The sequence below is a fragment of the Pristiophorus japonicus genome, chromosome 15, assembly GCF_044704955.1.
Source record: "Pristiophorus japonicus isolate sPriJap1 chromosome 15, sPriJap1.hap1, whole genome shotgun sequence".
In the NCBI taxonomy this organism is placed as follows: domain Eukaryota; kingdom Metazoa; phylum Chordata; class Chondrichthyes; family Pristiophoridae; genus Pristiophorus; species Pristiophorus japonicus.
This window is the reverse complement of record NC_091991.1, coordinates 124,395,607-124,413,949: the sequence shown is the minus strand read 5'-3', so window position 1 is coordinate 124,413,949 and position 18,343 is coordinate 124,395,607. Positions and strand designations below refer to the sequence as shown.

Here is an 18,343-nt window from a genome sequence, read left to right as displayed (position 1 = left end):
CACCCGCAGGCTCTCTCTCTCTCCCCCCACCCACAGCCTCTCTCTCTCCCCCCACCCGCAGGCTCTCTCTCTCCCCCCACCCACAGCCTCTCTCTCTCTCCCCCCACCGGCAGGCTCTCTCTCTCTCTACCCCCACCCGCAGGCTCTCTCTCTCTACCCCGCTGCTTGCAGACTCTCTCCCTCTTTCCCCCACCCGCAGGCTCTCTCTCTCCCCCCCACCCACAGCCTCTCTCTCTCTCCCCCCACCCGCAGGCTCTCTCTCTCTACCCCCGCTGCTTGCAGACTCTCTCCCTCTTTCCCCCACCCGCAGGCTCTCTCTCTTCCCCCCCTCCCCCCACCCGCAGGCTTTCTCTCTCTCTCCCCCCACCCACAGCCTCTCTCTCTCTCCCCCCACCTGCAGGCTCTCTCTCTCCCCCCATCCACAGGCTCTCTCTCTCTCCCCCCACCCACAGGCTCTCTCTCTCCCCCAACCCACAGCCTCTCTCTCTCCCCCCCCCCACCCGCAGGCTCTCTCTCTCTCCCCCCGCCGCTCGCAAGCTCTGAGGAACAACGTGGTCGGCCCATTGCAGGGCCCCACTTCTGGTTCTGGTTTCGGGTGGTTTATTTTTCACATTTTTCAACTGAAGTATTCAGTTCTCTTTTGACTTATATCATCATGCTACTTGTGCAGCATTGGTATCTGAACAAAATATGTTGGAATGAGAACAGAGGTTTGGTCCATATTGCTCAATAAACTCACTGTAATTGACTTTTGGAAATTGATACACTTCCACTATGAACCAATATAAACATGTCTGTTTTGTAAAAAGAGGGAAGAAAAATATGTTGGGAGAACTTTAAGGAGGGAATCCCAGAGCTAGGGCCTGGGCAGCTGACGACGCAGCCACCAATGGTTGAACGATAAAAACCGGGGATGCGCAAGAGGCCAGAATTGGAGGTGTGGAGAGATCTCGGGGAGTGGAGGGGGGGGCGGATTGTGGGGCTGGAGGAGATTACAGAGATAGGGAGGGGTGAGGTCATGGAAGGATTTGAAAACAAGGATGAGAATTTAAAAATTGGGGCTTTGTCGGAACTGGAGCCAATGTAGGTCAGTGAGCACAGGGGTGCTGGATGAGTGGAACTTGGTGTGAGTTAGGACATGGGCAGTCGAGTTTGGATGAGCTGAAGTTTACGGAGGGTGCTGGAGGGAGGCCGGCCAGGAAACCATTTCTTATTTAGATGCTGCATACATTTCGTCCTGTACAACCAAGTGTTTTCCTGCATTAGCATCTACATACCTTCAAATCCCTATTCACTCTATTCATGTTGTGGCTGCTAAAACAGCAAAGTTGATACGTTCCATAAAGTACAGGAGTTTACCTTTTCTGTGCACGTGTGGAAGAGACGAGTTTTGACACTTTATAGATCGAGAGTTAGCCAGAACCAGATAGGCTGTTTTAGGAGTCACGGCTTGAGCGAGGTTCAGAGAGCAGGTTCCTGCTCCTAACACCGATGGTTGGCAGCTACATAAAGAACATAAAGCTGGTTCCCAGGCCACAGCTGGGAATACAACTACGAGGCTTTTCTTGGGGAAAGTGTTGGCAGCTTAGAGCTGGGGAAATACTCGGGACAGGAGCGGTGATAGGTGATAGCAAGGAGCTATGAACAAAATAAACGTTAAATAACTAGAAGAGTATTCCCAGCTCAGTACTGGGAATGTCCTTTGGGTAATCCTGTCCCTGCATCCGCACTAAGACAAAGGCCTAAAAATTGGCTTTAAGTTAAAGCTGGTTCTCCTGTCACAGCAGAGGATGGTACTATAATTTTTGGGGGAAGGGACTGGAAGGAAAGCATGGGCGGTTGGGACAGCTGTGACAAGAGACACATGAGAAGAGGGAAAGGCCATCTCTGGGCGGGGAAGCTGGAGGAAGCATCAGGCAAGCAGCTCAATTTTTACAGGCCGCAGGTGGATGGCTCTGTGCAGGACAGTGCTACCTACCTTAGAGACAAAGCTGAGGGGACCCAATCAGGGATTAATAGAACATCTAAGGGGCAGATTTTCCAGTCCTTTGCACTCTGTTTTTCGCCCCGGAGTGGCGGCAATGGCATGGTGAGGTCTTCTGGGTGGATAGAGGTTTTCGGGGCCGGTTTTGTGGCGGCACGGAGCAGTACCATGCGGAAGAGCTGCGCCGGTGTGCAACGCCCCTGGTTGTGACACCAACGGGCTTTAGGATTCTCGCTTAACCCATACGCCCCGCAACGCGCCCCACAGTGACTGCCTGGAAAATTGGGCAGACAACCTATACCGACTGCAGTAAGGCAGTCCGAAGGTAAGTGTGATCATTTTTTAAAAAACTTTTTTTGTGATTTATGTTGTGGTGGCGTAGGCTATGTATTGGGAATGTTTTTGTGTTCCTTTTTCACTTCCTCCCCCTTTCCCCCCAGGTGTTTCTTGGAGTGCTTCCAGCCCGGCTCTCTAGCTCGGGATTTTCCCATGCTAATGCCCAAGAGAGGTGTACAACGCCTCCCTTAGCGCTGCGCCCCACACTCAGGGCCCAGCTGCCCAATTTTGATGACTCAGGCGCAAACTATTCCCGGGCGCAAACTATACCGCGCCTCCGCCATTACTGCCCCAAAATCATCAAAGCCGAAAATCCAGCCCTTAGAAACATAGAAAATAGGTGCAGGACTAGGCCATTTGGCCCTTTGAGCCTGCACCACCATTCAATATGATCATGGCTGATTCACCTCAGTACCCCATTCCTGCTTTCTCTCCATACCCCTTGATCCCTTTAGCTGTAAGGGTCACATCTAACTCCATTTTGAATATATCTAACGAACTGGCCTCAACAACTTTCTGTGACCATGTGTTTAAGTGTAAAATGTAGGTATGATGACAGACGTGGTGGAAAAGGCATGATGGGAAAATGTCACAGGAAGTATGCCTCTACGCATGACTTTTATTTTCATCTATTTATCATTAATTGTATGATGAATGTTTTGCTATAAAAAATTATGTGTCCAACGTTCATCGGTCAGGTTGGACAAATCATGTTCTTTTTCATCAACAAGGAAAATAATCCAGAGAGGCTTAACAGACTCAAAACAAACAATTCTTCAGGGACAGATAGTACTTATCCCAGTGTACAGAGGAAGATGAGAGTCAAGATTCATGAGATGCTAACAGTCATGATGAGAAAGTGACTGAAAGTGGGAGTGGTCCCAGTAGATTTCAAACAAGTGAAGATAATACCCGTCTTCAAAAAAATACCAAATCTACTCTGGAAACTGGAACCATTAGTATTCATTACTAATAGAACCAATTGTCAGGAGCAAAATTAAAAATAATCTGCAAGATAAGCAAAAATGGTTTCAAATGGGGAAAATCCTATCTGATCAACCTTTTTGAGGAAGTGAGTTGCAGACTGAATTGCCACTTTTTGAGATATGTTCTCTGGCTATTTTTTCAAACTTGTCATTTTAGTTCTCAGCCGTAATCCTACTGACCTCTCTGTCCTCGGCCTCCTACACTATTCGAATGAAGTTCAACGGAAGCTCGAGGAACAGCATCTCCTCTTTTGATGAAGCACGTTACAGCCTTCTGGACTCAACATTGAGTTCAACAATTTCAGATCCTAACTTGTGCTCCCATTTTTCGGACAGCAGCTGTTGGTAATGATCACACCCCCAGACCCATCTTTTGTTCCTTCACTTGTCCCATCAGCATCCCTTTTTCCCTCGCACCATCATCTCTTTTGTCATTTAATCTCTCCTGCCTTTCACCCTATCACAGACCTTCCCTTTTGTTCTTTCCTCCCCATTCTCCTTTCCCTCTCTCTGTACTTAAAACCTGTTACATCTCAAACTTTTTCCAGTTCTGATGAAAGGTCACCGACCTGAAATGTTAACTCTGTTTCTCTCTCCACAGATGCTGCCCGACCTGCTGAGTAATTCAAGAAATTCCTGTTTTTATTTCAGATTACCAGCATCCACAGTGTTTTGTTTTTGTATATGTTCCAACCTCTGATTATCCTTTCCTACCACTGTCACTGGATTACCTATCACTACCTCCAGTTCCCCCTCCTGCACTGTGTCCTGTAGTCTCGAGCCATTTAGCTTATATTTCCACTGTTTATTTCCATTCCCATTACCTTGTATTCATCCATATTAAATTAATTTACTAATTTAATCTACTAGTTCACCTTCCCACCCTTTCCTCCCCTTTGTTTTAACCCGCCCTCCAAATTTGGTGTCATAGGCAGATTTGTTCCTGTCCCAGCTCTAAATAATTGACACTGTTAAACAGCAGGGACCCCAGCACAGATACCTGTGGCACCATTACTGGTGGCCGCTTGTCATGTTGACACAATTTATTTCATGGAATCATAAAATCATAGAAGTTTACAGCATAGCAGGAGGCCATTTGGCCCATCATGTCTGTGCCGGCTGGAAAAGAGCTATTTAGCCAAATCCCACCTTCCAGTTCTTGGTCCATACCCTTATAGGTTACGACACTTCAAGTGCGTATCCCAAACTTTTAAAATGTGATGAGGGTTTCTGCCTCGCTCCACCCTCTGGATGAAGAAGTTTCTCCTCAACTCCTCGCTAATCCTTCTACCAATTATTTTATATCTATGCCCACCCCTCCCCGGTTATTGACCTCTCTGCTAAGGGAAATAGGTGCTTCCTAGCCACTCTATCTAGGCCCTTCAGAATTTTAAACAACTCAATTAAATCTCCCCTCAGCCTCCTTTGTTCCAAAGAAAACAACCCCAGCCTATCCAATCTTTCCGCATAGCTAAAATTCTCCAGTCCAGGCAACATCCTCGTAAATCTCCTCTGTATCCTCTCTAGTGCAATCACATATTTCCTGTGTTGTGGTGATTAGAACACTACGCAGTTCTCGAGCTGTGGCTTAACTAGTGTTTTATACAGTTCTAGCATAACCTTCCTTTATTAGCCGAGGCATATATTCTATGCCTCAGCTAATAAAGGAAAACATCCCGTATACCTTCTTAACCACTTTATTTACCTGTCCTGCTACCTTCAGGGATTGTGGACATGCACTCCAAGATTCCTCTGTTCCTCTACACTTCTCAGTGTCCTACCATTTAATGTGTATTCCTTCACCTCCCCAAATGCATTACCTCACACTTCTCCGGATTGAATGCCATTTGCCACTTTTCTTCCCACCTAATCCCATTGATAGCTTCCTGTACAGCTTTCTTCCTCTCTATCAACCACATGGACAATTTTTGTATCATCTGCAAACTTCTTAATCTTGCCCCCTACATTCAAGTCTTAATCATTGATTTATACCACAAAAAGCAAGGGACCTTGTACTGAGCCCTGCAGAGCCCCACTGGATTCCTCATACAATGCATGCCAACTCCCTCTTTATAAACCATGTTTTATCTCCTCTTTCAGGATGCCTTGTAATACTGTACCCCATAGATGTTAGGCTCACTCCTCTGTTGTTTTAAATGGTGTTATGTTAGCTACTTTCCAATCCTCGAGCATTACTCCCATTTCTAATGATAGTAAAAATGTTTTCATCATTTGTCTCAAAACGGTAAAAGGGAATGCTGCCTTATTGGCTGAGCACACTATCTGCCTGACCAGGTAATCTCATTAACCAGCTTTGCTAATGATTTTTGTGGGCCAAGAGGAGCATGGGTGCTTCCCCTGGTCCCACAAAATTCTTCCTGCCTCCCTGGAATTGTTTCCCCCTACCCCCACTTTAATGCCCCACATTTGGCTCAGCTCTGTGGATTTCCTGCCTCTCCACCAACTGACTGGCTGGCTGTCACGCCTGCTCAGCTCACCGATTTTGTAACAAGGCCCAACCATGCAGATAACATTGGGCGAGCACCCCAATCGTACTGCCCACCACCTGCCTGTTATGAGCCGAAAATGAAAATCGGCATCTCTGTGTCTAAAGATAGAAATATATTGCTAATGTGATGGTAACAAACAGAATTCTGTTTTACAGGCAATTGATCCATTAGAATCATTTGGCATGCTATATTATTTAACATAGAGCTCCGTAGTTGTACATGACATTACATTAATGCCTGTTAGATGACTAATATGACAAAAAAAAATGGCTAAGAAATCATGAGGGGTCTTTTCAAAATCATGAGGGCCCTGAACAGAGTAGATAGAAACTGTTCCCATTGGCGGAAGGGTCGAGAACCAGAGGACACAGATTTGGCAGAAGAACCAAAGGCAACATGTAGAAAAACGTCTTTACGCAACGAGTGGTTAGGATCTGGAATGCACTGCCTGAAAGGGTGGTGGAAGCAGACTCAATCGTGGCTTTCAAACGGGAATTGGATAAGTACCTGAAGAAAAATGTTTTGCAGGGCTGTGGGGAAAGGGCGGAGGTGCGGGACTAGCTGAGGTGCTCTTGCAGAGTGCCGGCACGGACTCGACGGGCCGAATGGCCTCCTTCTGTGCTGTAACCATTCTATAATTCTATGATTCTATGTCGGAAAAGCATCATCAGTATGCCAGTATCTAATCAAAGTCTCATCTTCTGTTTAACTCAGCGCTGGTAACTCTTGGTGGGGTCAGTGTGTACATCGGATATTCTGCAGCAGCGTTCAAAGAAGCCGTCTGTCTGTCTGGGAAGAAGATTCTGGAAGATATTAACATCAGGTTTGGGTGGTCCTTGGCTCTGGCATGGATCTCATTCATTGCCGAGGTCTTCACAGGTGTCACTTTCATATTAGCTGCAAAATTGACAGGTATGAAAAGGAGGCAGGAAGAAGCAACAAGAAGCTAACACGTACCTCGTGTAAAATCAACCAAAACTGAGATGAAACAAAGGCAATTAAGTAAGGTTTCTGTAAATGATGTTGCCATAGAAATCATGGAACGGTTTCAGTAATCTGGGGAAACTGCCCAAATATGTATCTCTCACAAAGTCAGAATGATTTTAAATGCTCTCAATGCTGAAAATGTGGAATTAAATATTAGTAGCTGAACTACTTAATGAAAGCAGTCACTTCTTATTCACTGTTTTGTTTATGTTGTTTAACTGTTAATAAGATTAAGATATCTTTGCTGTTGTAACTTTCACAGAAAAATGTAACAAAGAAATGCTGCCGGTGATTTGTGCATGGTGACTGTACCAGTTTAATACAGCAGTGAAGGGAGAGCTCCCAGAATTACAGGTCAAAGGCAAGGTTTTATGTTTTTGCAGAGAAAAATATATTTCTTGTGTGCTGCTCCATTTTCTATTATCTACAATTACAGTAAATGTAGCAGATTATCGTTAAATAAACTGGAACTGTTCCCAAAAGATTAATAGGCCATTCACGTAATCCTACATGCCCTACGGAGATTTATGCCCACTGGGAACATGAGTTGGTTAATTGGGCTCCAACATTGCAATCCTGTTTTGAATGCTCACTCCCTTTGAGCACAGGTTTTGAGCTCCCATAGGGAGCGTAGGACTGCAGAATTAACCCTTAAACCTTTGGCTGCAGGAATGTTAGAGGCAAACAAATATTTCATTGTAAAAAGTACCACAAGCGAGCAATAACTTGTGACAAAGAATGCCAAGAGTAAATGTTTTTAAATATATTTCTTTTAAATCAATAAGTTTCCCCTTCCCTCGTCTCTTTGCGTGTTTATGGTTCCATGTACACCTGTCGCTCTCCAGCATCTGGCCCAAGTGTTCATTGTTTATTTGTGAGCCTTGACAGTGAACATTGACTGGCTATTCACCCACAGGAGAAATCTCAGCCCTGATCCTGTCCACACATACACTTTTCCAGCAGGATTTACTGAGGAACGATAGGATAGAAGACCCCAGCTGATTTTCTGCTCTCTAGCTCACTTAGCTGAAGTCAATTGGAGGTTCCCCAATCACTGCCCCAGCTAAGTTAGCACATACTGGTGATGCAGTCTGGGATCTTCCAAGTCTTTATGGTTCAGCAACTCACTGCATGAACTGCGTGGGCCATGGGAGGAGCCAATCTAATTCATTTTTAACCAGAATAGAAGAAAAAAATAAAACACTTGCCTTTAAAATACTGCAGCTGGATTGGGAACAGCAAGAAAGGGAATAACATTTAATTCTTTGGTTGCTTTTTGCCAGGTGCACAGAAGTTAAAAACTTGTCGCTTGACCTTTAATACACTGCAGCTACAAATGTGGTATGAATGTACCTAATAAACAAAATATTAAATAAACAATCTTTTACGATCATCACTTTCATTGTTTATGATAAATACTATTCTAACTGTTTTTTAATGTTTCGGAATTCAAAAGAATAAAAAGCTCCCAAGCATTCATGCAATAATAACCTGTATAGTGAAGCAGTTGTGGTGCTTGCTCACAGCGAGGCCGCAACAACTCGATTCCGAGAATACAGCGGCTGCCCTTAGGTGGAAGCTCCGGGTATGAAATTCCTTTGGCCACAATTTTACCAAAAGCATTAAACTACTGAAATGTTTTTTATTCATTTCTTAATTAAAACTCTCAATAATGAACACGGTTTTCTCTACAAAGAGAGATATGTGGCAAGGATGTTCTGTAGTCCCTTGGTATCTTTGTTGAATGAGCTTTGGACTATTAGGCCGGAACTTTGTTCACTTGGTCGGGTCGGGTGTGGCGGGTCAGGATCCCATTCCCATTTCATGCCGCTCCTCAGAACAACTTTCCTTTAATGTCGCCTATTAAGGCAGCCCTGCGCGTTACCCGGCCCTATTAAATAGGCAGTGTAACTATTTGTACTGCACTTTTTTTGACAGACATGCATCTATCAAGCCCCACCCCCCTGCCGTGTCTGTCAAGTCTCGCCCCATCAAGCTCCGCCCCCTCCCTGCCCCGAATCATTCCCTCCATGTGGTGCCGAGAAGCAGGACCTGTGGCCTGAGACTTTCGCCGAGGCCCTGACCCTTTTCACCCGCTCAGGCCCCGGCCCTGACTCTCTCCTCCCCAACTCTCCACACCTCCTCCCCCGACTCTCTTCCCCCACACCACCCTGACTCCCCTGCTCCGACCCCGGCCCCTCTTGGGGGGCTGAGAGCCACGGTGGTGGGCAGAGAAGTGGTGGGAGGTCAAGAGAGGCTGGAAGAGAGAGAGACACTGAGGGAGGGAGAGGGAGAGAGAGACACTAGGGAGGTGGGGGAGGGATATGGGTGGGGGGAGGGGGAAATTGGAGGGGAGAGGGGGATCTCAAGGAAGAAGGATCATGTTCTTCCAAACCCCTACAAGGGACATCGTTGGAGTGGATGATGTCCAGAAGTCACGACACTGTCACTATTCACTTCATACCCAATAAACCTATTGACAATCCGTACACAATGCCTGCCCCATCTATGGTGGGGTCGGTAGGGGGGGTGGGAGGTGGGTGAAGGATGCACTTGCGCTGGGGTAAGGCACTTTGGCTGGGGTAGGCATGCACTTGGACTGGAGTAAAGCACTTCGGCTGGGGGAGGCATGCTCTTGGACTGGGGTAAGGCACTTTGGCTGGCCTTTGCTGTCTTCTGGGGAGCTCTGTCCTCTGTCGCTTCGGGAAATCAAAGTGGATCGAGATACAATTTGCAAAGTCAGTGAGACCTTAGAATGGGCGATTCCAGTTACAAATTTCTGTGAAACTCCAAGGGGTCCAATCATAGACAAAGGGTGGAGCATGGTGGCCATTTTTGCAGTACAAATAAACACATCCTTAAATGGTGCAGGTCTGATGACATCATCGATGACTCATTTTCAGCCAGCCTATTTAAAGGAGCCTTGGCCACAATGCATTTGAAGGTTCATCTAGGATTGTGCAGTCACTGTATTGGAGCAGTTGAGTGTTGGAGCAGCTAAGGCTTGGAAACATGACTACACAGAGGCAGAGAGTTTTACCCAGACTGATTCCCGGGATGACTCTCTCCATATGCTTGTAGAGGGAGTCGGAGCACGCAGGTAGGTCCTCTTCCCTTATGTGCGGTAGAGACCTCCCCAGGAGACAAAACAAGCCTGACTGGAGATAGCAAAGGAGGTCAACAGCAGGGATGCTGTCAGGAGGACCTGGTGCGCTACCGGAAATGCATTCAATTATCTCATTAGATCCGGAAAGGTGAGTACAAAGCCACACTCAACTTCATCCTGCTGTGCCTCTCATCACATCCCCATCACTCTGCCTTCCGTAACCTACTCCTGCACATCCTTACTCACACCAACTTGCACGTCCACTCATCCCTCTAGATACATCCTCATATCCCCATCTGACTAACCAACCCTCACACTCACCCTCTTCTGAATGCAATTAAATCAATAACAACACACAAAGGGGCCATTTGGCATTACCACCCCCTAAAGATGTAACTCGACCATTCCTTACATTCATTCCATCACTCTCAACAACAACTTTTATTTATATAGCGCCTTTAAGGTAGTAAAATGTCCCAAGGCGCTTCACAGCAGTGTTATAAGACAAAACAAATAAATTTGACACCGAGCCATGTAAGAAGAAATTACGCAGATGACTAAAAGTTTGGTTAAAGAGGCAGGTTTTAAGCAGCGACTTAAAGGAGGAAAGAGAAGTAGAGAGGCGGAGAGGTTTAATCAGGGAGTTCCAGAGCTTAGGACTCAAGCAGCTGAAGGCACGGCTATGGATGATTGAGCAGTTATAATCAAAGATGCTCAAGAGGGCTGAATTTGAGGAATGCTGACATCTCATGGGGTTGTGAAGCTGAAATAGATTACAGAGATAGGGAGGATCAAGGCCATGGAGGTATTTGTAAACAAGGATGAGAATTTTGAAATCGAGGCATTGTTTAATCAAGAGCCAATGTAGGTCAGTGAGCATAGGGATGATGGTGATCATGACTTGGTGCGAGTTAGGACACAGACTGCTGAGTTTTGGATGACCTCAAATTTACGTAGTGTAGAATGTGGGAGGACAGCCAAGAGTGAGTTGGAGTAGTCAAGTCTAGAGGTAACAAAGGCATAGATGAGGGTTTCAGCAGCAGAAGAGCTGAGGCAGGAGCGGAGGTAGACAATGCTACAGAGGTGGAAAAAGTTGAGTTATGCCGCGGATATGTGGCCGGAAACCTATTTCAGGATCAAATATGACGTCTAGGTTGTGAACAGTCTGGTTTAGCCTCAGATAGATGCTAGGGAGAGGGATGGAGTCAGTGGTTACGGAACACAGTTTGTGGCGGAGACCAAAAACAATAGCTTCGGCCTTACCAAAGTTTTATTGGAGAACATTTTTGCTCATCCAGTAATGGATGTCCCATCCACCCCCCCCGTCCCAACCCCAGAGTCCAGGAGGAAGACGAAGATGACGACGACTCCTCAGAGAAGCCTCCAGTCTCTGAAGGTGCACCTTGAGCAATGCCAGTGCAGATACGCACACCTCGGTGTATCCCACGTGAGATAGAGTAGTGTTGTCTCCTGGTGTCTCACGTCACAAGTGAGCAAGAGCAGGTGGTGGAGACAGGGACAGCAGTGGAGACTCCTCGCTGGAGGGCGCAGAATGCTCCCAGCTCTGCTCAGCTGCATGCAGACGCTGAGCCTCGGGGGCCATGCAGATAGAGGGCGATCCTGGAGGTGCAGGAAGAAGTGCAGGAGGCTGTAACAGCTTTTGCAACCGCGATGTCAGCAAATGTGCAGAGAATGGAGGAGTCCATCTCCAACATGAGCACCACCATGTCGCAGGTGATGGTGACTGTAGGCTCTTCCATGGAAAGGATGGCCACCTGCATGGAGTAACTGATGCGCCACTCACATGAACACATGGTCTCTATGGGGAATAACTGGCAGAGGCTCATAGACTACCTCTCTGGGCGGGATTTCAATGAGGTGTGCCCACCCGGTACTCTGGGCTGCAGGTCTTGCTCCAGCAAGCTGAAAATGCCTGCGACAACCTGGCGCGACAACCTGAGTTTCCCTTGACACTGCTGCTCAGTCATGTTGGGGAAGCTCATCCTCTGCCTGTATACCCTCTTATTGCTTCCGATGCGGTGCAGCCTTGTGCTGATGTCCTCCATCCTGTGCAGCATCAGGTCATCGAGGAGAAGATTGGCGTTGTTATTGGTGCCACTGGTATACCTGCTGCTGCTGGTGTTAGGGCTGATAGTGGTCCAATTCTGTGCACCAAGGTGAGACAGTATAAATGGCACTCATGCTGAAGTAATAGATGGCAGGCAAAGCTGAGATGAGAGAAGCAATCTGTCAATGGTGAGATAAGTTGTACCAATGAGGTGCCAGTGGTTCCCCAATTTGCTGAAAACATTTCCAACCTCCAGAGAACTAAATCTGTGGTGACAATGCACTCAGCAACAACATCTGCCTTAGTAAAATGACCAGGTGTCAGGTGGGAGTATTTATTGTACTTTTCATGCTTTGCACTAATGAGCTGGATCAATGGCCACTGAACTTCTGCCTCGGGTTCACAGACATGGTTCCCGAGCTGCATGATTCCCGTGGTCATCCAGGGAAATTGTAGGGTTAAAAAGACACTTAAGGGTCTGACAACTACCTAATAATGAACTAAATTAGGTCGCCCGCCTCTACAGTTCAGGCTGTGGCCTCGCTGGTAAACACTCCCATGTAAAAGGTCTGAGGAGGTGGTATGATGCCGGGTTCAGGACCAGCTCCACTTTATTTCAACTTTCTCGACCCGCCTCCAATCTCACACGCACGGAAGCGAAAAAATTCTGGATTTGGAGTCAAAATAATATGGTATCAGCACTGGTGGGAGATTAACATTTCTCTACGTCTGAAGATGTCCCCTACATTATCAAAACAATAGCCAAATTATTTCTACTTCATACTGGATTCTTGCTTGTTAGGCTGGAGTTAATATACAATCATCAGCCGGTAATAAATAGGAGAAAATATAGCGACAGTTATTTTGCTGATAGTGAGTGAGAGAGAAAAAACACATGCTGCATGGCGCAACTGACAAGTGGAAGATACATTGAAATCAATTCACACATGTTCCTGCAAGTTGCAACGGTGGAATTATGCCACACCAGAGCTGGGCAACTGTGTGGGGTTATATCCTTAAACTGTGAGACTGCAGCTAGTAGGTTTTTCATCTTCGTTGTGAGCTGGAGAGTGACACACTATACATACTGTATACAGACATGATCAACAACATACAATTAAAGCATTGCATTTAAACTCCTACCAATAATATAACCAGATTTTCATACACCACAACAGGGAGGCAGAAACACCATGCTTGCTGTTGGCCAACTTGTGCCAGCTTCACTTGATCCAATTATTTCCCCGTAACTTTTGTTAAGTTGAAATGGTACAGTATTCATCTTCACATTTCAGCTAAACAACGGCAGCTGAACAAAAGCACAACTTAAAAAAAAAACACCCTGTATTGCCAAATAAAACATGCTAAGTTTCAGCACTCACATTCTATCAGTGTCAATGTGAAAACAAACAAAATAATGGAAATAAGATCTCAGGCACAATGTGACAATTACTGACAGATGGCTGTGTGCCCAACTCACCGCACTGACAATTTTCAGACATTACAATTAATCGTTTGCAAACTGAGATCCCCATGACTAATCGTCCAAACCATGCTAACTGTTTTGCAAGGCTCCACTCCAGGAGCCTTGGTTTGCAAAATGTTCCATTAATTATAGATCAAAGAAAATAATGATTCAAAAATGAAAAAAATTATAAACACCGAAATTCACCTCGGTTGGTGTTTAGTTTTTGGTTTCAACGTAAGGAATAAGTATTTATTTTACAGAAATGTTAGTCAGTAGATAATTAGCATATTATGTACAGCATGGCACCAATTAATGCACGTAGCTCTGAAGCTGGGCTCAAAATGATGGATAAATCAGGAAGTACCAGGTTACAAATTACTGATCAATCAAAGAGCGGTATTGTAGAAATAGATTAATCTTCGCAGTACCAGAACTATACAACTGTCTGAAATTATTAGGGCATCAATAGCTGAAGCAGAGTCAACATTCAAAGCTTACTGTACTACGATAATTTTACAAAGGAAAGAAAAACATCAATTATACATTCATGAAAGTTACAAACTGCTTCTTCAAACCAGACAGAAAATTGTTAGTGTTTGGTATGAGGGGAAAAGCTTACAATGGGATGTCTAGTTTGGCTCTCCATTCACTACCCTCGTGAGATACCGAGTGGGGAAATGAGGTGCCTCCCGCAACAGATCTCAGTGGGCAGGTTGATGTGATGTGTCCATGGTCTAGGACTCGTGGCCGCAGTCTCACTTTGGATCAGGTGGCTGCATAGTCCGTGCCCTGTGCGGATTGGGTTGAGTGCTGTCCACTGTCTTTGAGGGAGGTCAAAGCCAGGGATCTCTGCTGTTGGGTCAGTGATGGGGTATTGGTTCTTTCATCATCATCATCATCATAGGCAGTCCCTTGAAGTGAGGATGACTTGCTTCCATGCCAAAAAGGAATGAGTTCACAGGTGTTTCAATGAAGGACCTAATATTCCAGGTCCCGAACTACATCTTGAAGGGTGGAAGATGCCTGTGCTTGGATTTTTTTAATGTGTGGTGGCCGTTGCACACCAGCCACCACACGGGCTTGATAGAGCTAGGTCTTGGTCCAGTGGCAAGGATTACCCAAGACGACTGGAGACCAGCTCTGCTGCACCGACCTAGTGTGTGCACATATCGCAGTGTGGGCTGGCCCGTACTGCCCCTGGGCCCGCGCCTCTTCTGGGCCGCAGACTCACGCCTCTCCTGGGCCCTGGTCACTTCCTTCTACAAACTCTTGCTGTTCCTTCGCCCCTCCTGCTGTGCCTGCCCGCACTGCAATCAGCGACCTGGCTTCGCAGCCGTCGCCTTTATATTGCATGCGTCTCACAATTCCATCCATCCTGATAGTGGGTTGATACCATAGAAACATAGAAACATAGAAACATAGAAAATAGGTGCAGGAGTAGGCCATTCGGCCCTTCTAGCCTGCACCGCCATTCAATGAGTTCATGGCTGAACATTCAACTTCAGTACCCCATTCCTGCTTTCTCGCCATACCCCTTGATCCCCCTAGTAGTAAGGACCTCATCTAACTCCTTTTTGAATATATTTAGTGAATTGGCCTCAACAACTTTCTGTGGTAGAGAATTCCACAGGTTCACCACTCTCTGGGTGAAGAAGTTCCTCCGCATCTCGGTCCTAAATGGCTTACCCCTTATCCTTAGACTGTGACCTCTGGTTCTGGACTTCCCCAACATTGGGAACATTCTTCCTGCATCTAACCTGTCTAAACCCGTCAGAATTTTAAACGTTTCCATGAGGTCCCCTCTCATTCTTCTGAACTCCAGTGAATACAAGCCCAGTTGATCCAGTCTTTCTTGATAGGTCAGTCCCGCCATCCCGGGAATCAGTCTGGTGAACCTTCGCTGCACTCCCTCAATAGCAAGAATGTCCTTCCTCAGGTTAGGAGACCAAAACTGTACACAATACTCCAGGTGTGGCCTCACCAATGCCCTGTACAACTGTAGCAACACCTCCCTGCCCCTGTACTCAAATCCCCTTGCTATGAAGGCCAGCTGCTTAAACATTGGCTGCTGTTTCCCAGATTGGCCGGCGCAATTTTAAGCGCTTTCATAGTGGGTTATTCAAGTCTTGGTGAATGGTAAGGTCGGTGTTGCTGTTGGTTGTTCCCATCTCACGGAGCACGGTGGCATCATGGCGAATGGCAGGTGGGGCAATGCGGGACAGCACCGGCAGCCACTCAGTTGGAGAGGCTTTGAGCGTCTCTGACACTGTCCTCATGGCAGCTTTTAGCTGTACGTCCACGATCTGTGTGTGGTGGCTGCAGGACCACGAGGCAGAGCAGTATTGTGCAGTAGTGTAGACTAGGAACACTGTTGCAGTGCGAAGTGTTGCGGCTCTGCTCCCCCGTGATGTTCCAGCCAGTTTCTGGCCCAGGTGCACCCGGGTTTTTATTTTTTAGTTGGTGTTGGTGAGATGAGGCCTATAGTGAGAGTCCAGGTACTTTTGGTGCAGTTCGCAAGTTGCCTTCCACATGAAATGTTGAGTTCTTTCCTGGCAACATTGGTGTTCAGATGTCTTCTCCGGATTGGCCAGGACCAAAAGTAGCGTTTCAGTAGGTGCAGGTCGCTTGTTACTTTCTTCCTCCGTCGTTGATACCTGTGTCTGCAGTGCCATCTCATCGGCATATGCGAATTTCCGGGAATTGGTGCAGGGCACGTCCGCTGTGTCGGTGTGAGCACCGATCCCTGCAGCAGACCATTGTTCAGGGTCCGTGTTCGGCTGGTCTGCTCACTAAGATAGAGGCGGAACACACTGTTGCTCATTAGGGTGTTGGTCAGCCCGAGGGTCTTGCGGCACTGGATGACCATTGAAAGGTTCAGTACCAGACCTTCTCACCAGACGGTGCCGGAGGCCGATGACAAGTCTATGAAGGACGCTCCGATCAGCTGGTTCTGGAGCCCTGTCTCGATGTTGGCAATGAGTGCAGGGCCCTGGTCAGAGCAGCTTCCTCGCTCTCTCAAACCCGCCTGCTCGTTTGGGAGGGCGGCTTCTAAAACCGGGTTTATCCGGTTAAGGACGAGCTGTTTGACCACCTTGTAGACCGTAGACAGAAAGGCGAAGGGGTGGACATTTTTGGGATCATTGGCTGGTTTTCCTGGCTTTAGGGTGGCAATGACTTTGGAACGGTGCTAAACCTCTGGGATTATCCCAGTGTCAAGGATGTTGGAGGTGAGTTTGGCAACTCATACCTGTTCATTTGGGCAGGAAATACTAAGTATGTACACTATTTAAAATGCCCCTCTAAAATTAGGCGGATTTATTATTTTCAGTTTTTAAAAATTTTAATTGTCACCTAACCATATTTATGGCTTGGAGTCAGTCGATAATAAATCATTCTGATTTTATCTGTTTGTAAGTCATAGAAAATCGATCATCAGCTCTGCACTGGTATGATTAAATATATCACTGATAACCTTCTGGTTTTTTTCAAAAAAATGCTGTTGCTTGAATACACAAGTCAAAGTGGGGACCAAAGCTTTTTTTTTTACTTGGAAGCAAAAAGACAGATGAAAGTAAAGGTAATGGTATCATTACTGAGTTTCAACAACTGTACACTTTCAGGTAATGATCGCAATGTCAGACTGGTTTAGGAAAGAGACTGATTATTTTCCCCTTATATATAAGCAAACCAAATACTTCAAACGGGTTGTGAGATGACATAATCGTATTGTGGTGGTCTCGCAGCTATAACGTACAAATCTTTAGATCTCCCTGGCTTCAAGAGTAAGGTGCAATTCTAATCTTACATGCAAGGTGTCCTGAGAGGTTAGCTTTATCAACCTTGGACAAATTGTAAAGAAGAATCCTTTCCACATGACTTGTGGTCATAAACTGTCAACCGGCATGTTTGTCTGCAGAATAGACTCCAAGTGTAGTGTGGGCAGGTGGGTGGTGATGGTGTAAAGGGGTGAGAGGGAGATTAAGTAGAACAAAGAGACATTAAAAAGGGGAGGTGGAATCAAGGTAGGATCACTGCTTGAATTATCAGCCTAGGGTTTCCTAGATCTCACGTACACTGAATTTACGCTGAAATTTACCCAGTTTTTTTACTAATGGCAACTTATGCCGTAACTTCTTGCAGAGCTCATTTGCAAACACCAGTCCATAAAAATTGACATAAATCAGGTGCAAATGCAGTGTCACCAATAACAGTAATAGCGATGTGTCTTCTGCCATGGAGCCTCACGCTCAGTGTCTTTTGACTCTGTTGGTCTTCTTCCTCTTCCATTAATTTGCAGAACAGGGGTTTATCCATTGGTAAGGCCGCTGCTGATTCTTAGTTCTTCTGAACACATGGGCTGGAATGGGGAGGGTTCTGAAAAATTTGAGATTGCCTGAGACTAACAGTGAGGAACAGTGCAGGTCTCAGTAAGAAAAATTTCAAAAGGAACTTGAACAAAGCTACTATGGAACTCAGTTATGCCAATATCAGAAGACTTTAGGTTGTGCTGCACAGAAAGTTTGGGTATAGATCTACATCATCACATTATTCACCTAAATCCCGGAAGCGCACATGAGCTGTCCTTTTGCATGGGGGCGGGGCTATGTAAATGAGCGGCAGAAAGTTTTGGTGGATGTATCTTGGAAGTGGCACAAACAATCGGGGAAATTAGTACATAGCAATGTTTTGCCGTAAATCGGTTACATGTGAATTTCTTCGGAGAAAGAGGCATAACTTTGCTCTTATGCACTAGTTATGTCGAATATTTCCAGGAAATAAAAGAAAACAGAATGAGGATTTGAAGAATGCAAAGGTACTATTTATGTTAGGAATCCTGTCCTCAAATTAACCGCCAATACTGGAATAAGGTAGGCAGTATTTGTGGATAAAAAAAAAGT

General features: G+C 46.0%; 1 protein-coding gene across 1 annotated transcript in view; it reads left to right on the top strand.

Moving 5' to 3' along the window:
• The window catches only part of LOC139281594 (transmembrane protein 114), a 220,347-nt gene extending 213,581 nt beyond the window's left edge, over positions 1-6,766 (top strand). Inside the window, exon 4 of the mRNA XM_070901744.1 lies at positions 6,531-6,766. Coding sequence (XP_070757845.1) covers positions 6,531-6,766 — 236 coding nt within the window. The remainder of the gene's footprint in view (positions 1-6,530) is intronic.
• The last annotated feature ends 11,577 nt before the right edge of the window (positions 6,767-18,343 follow it).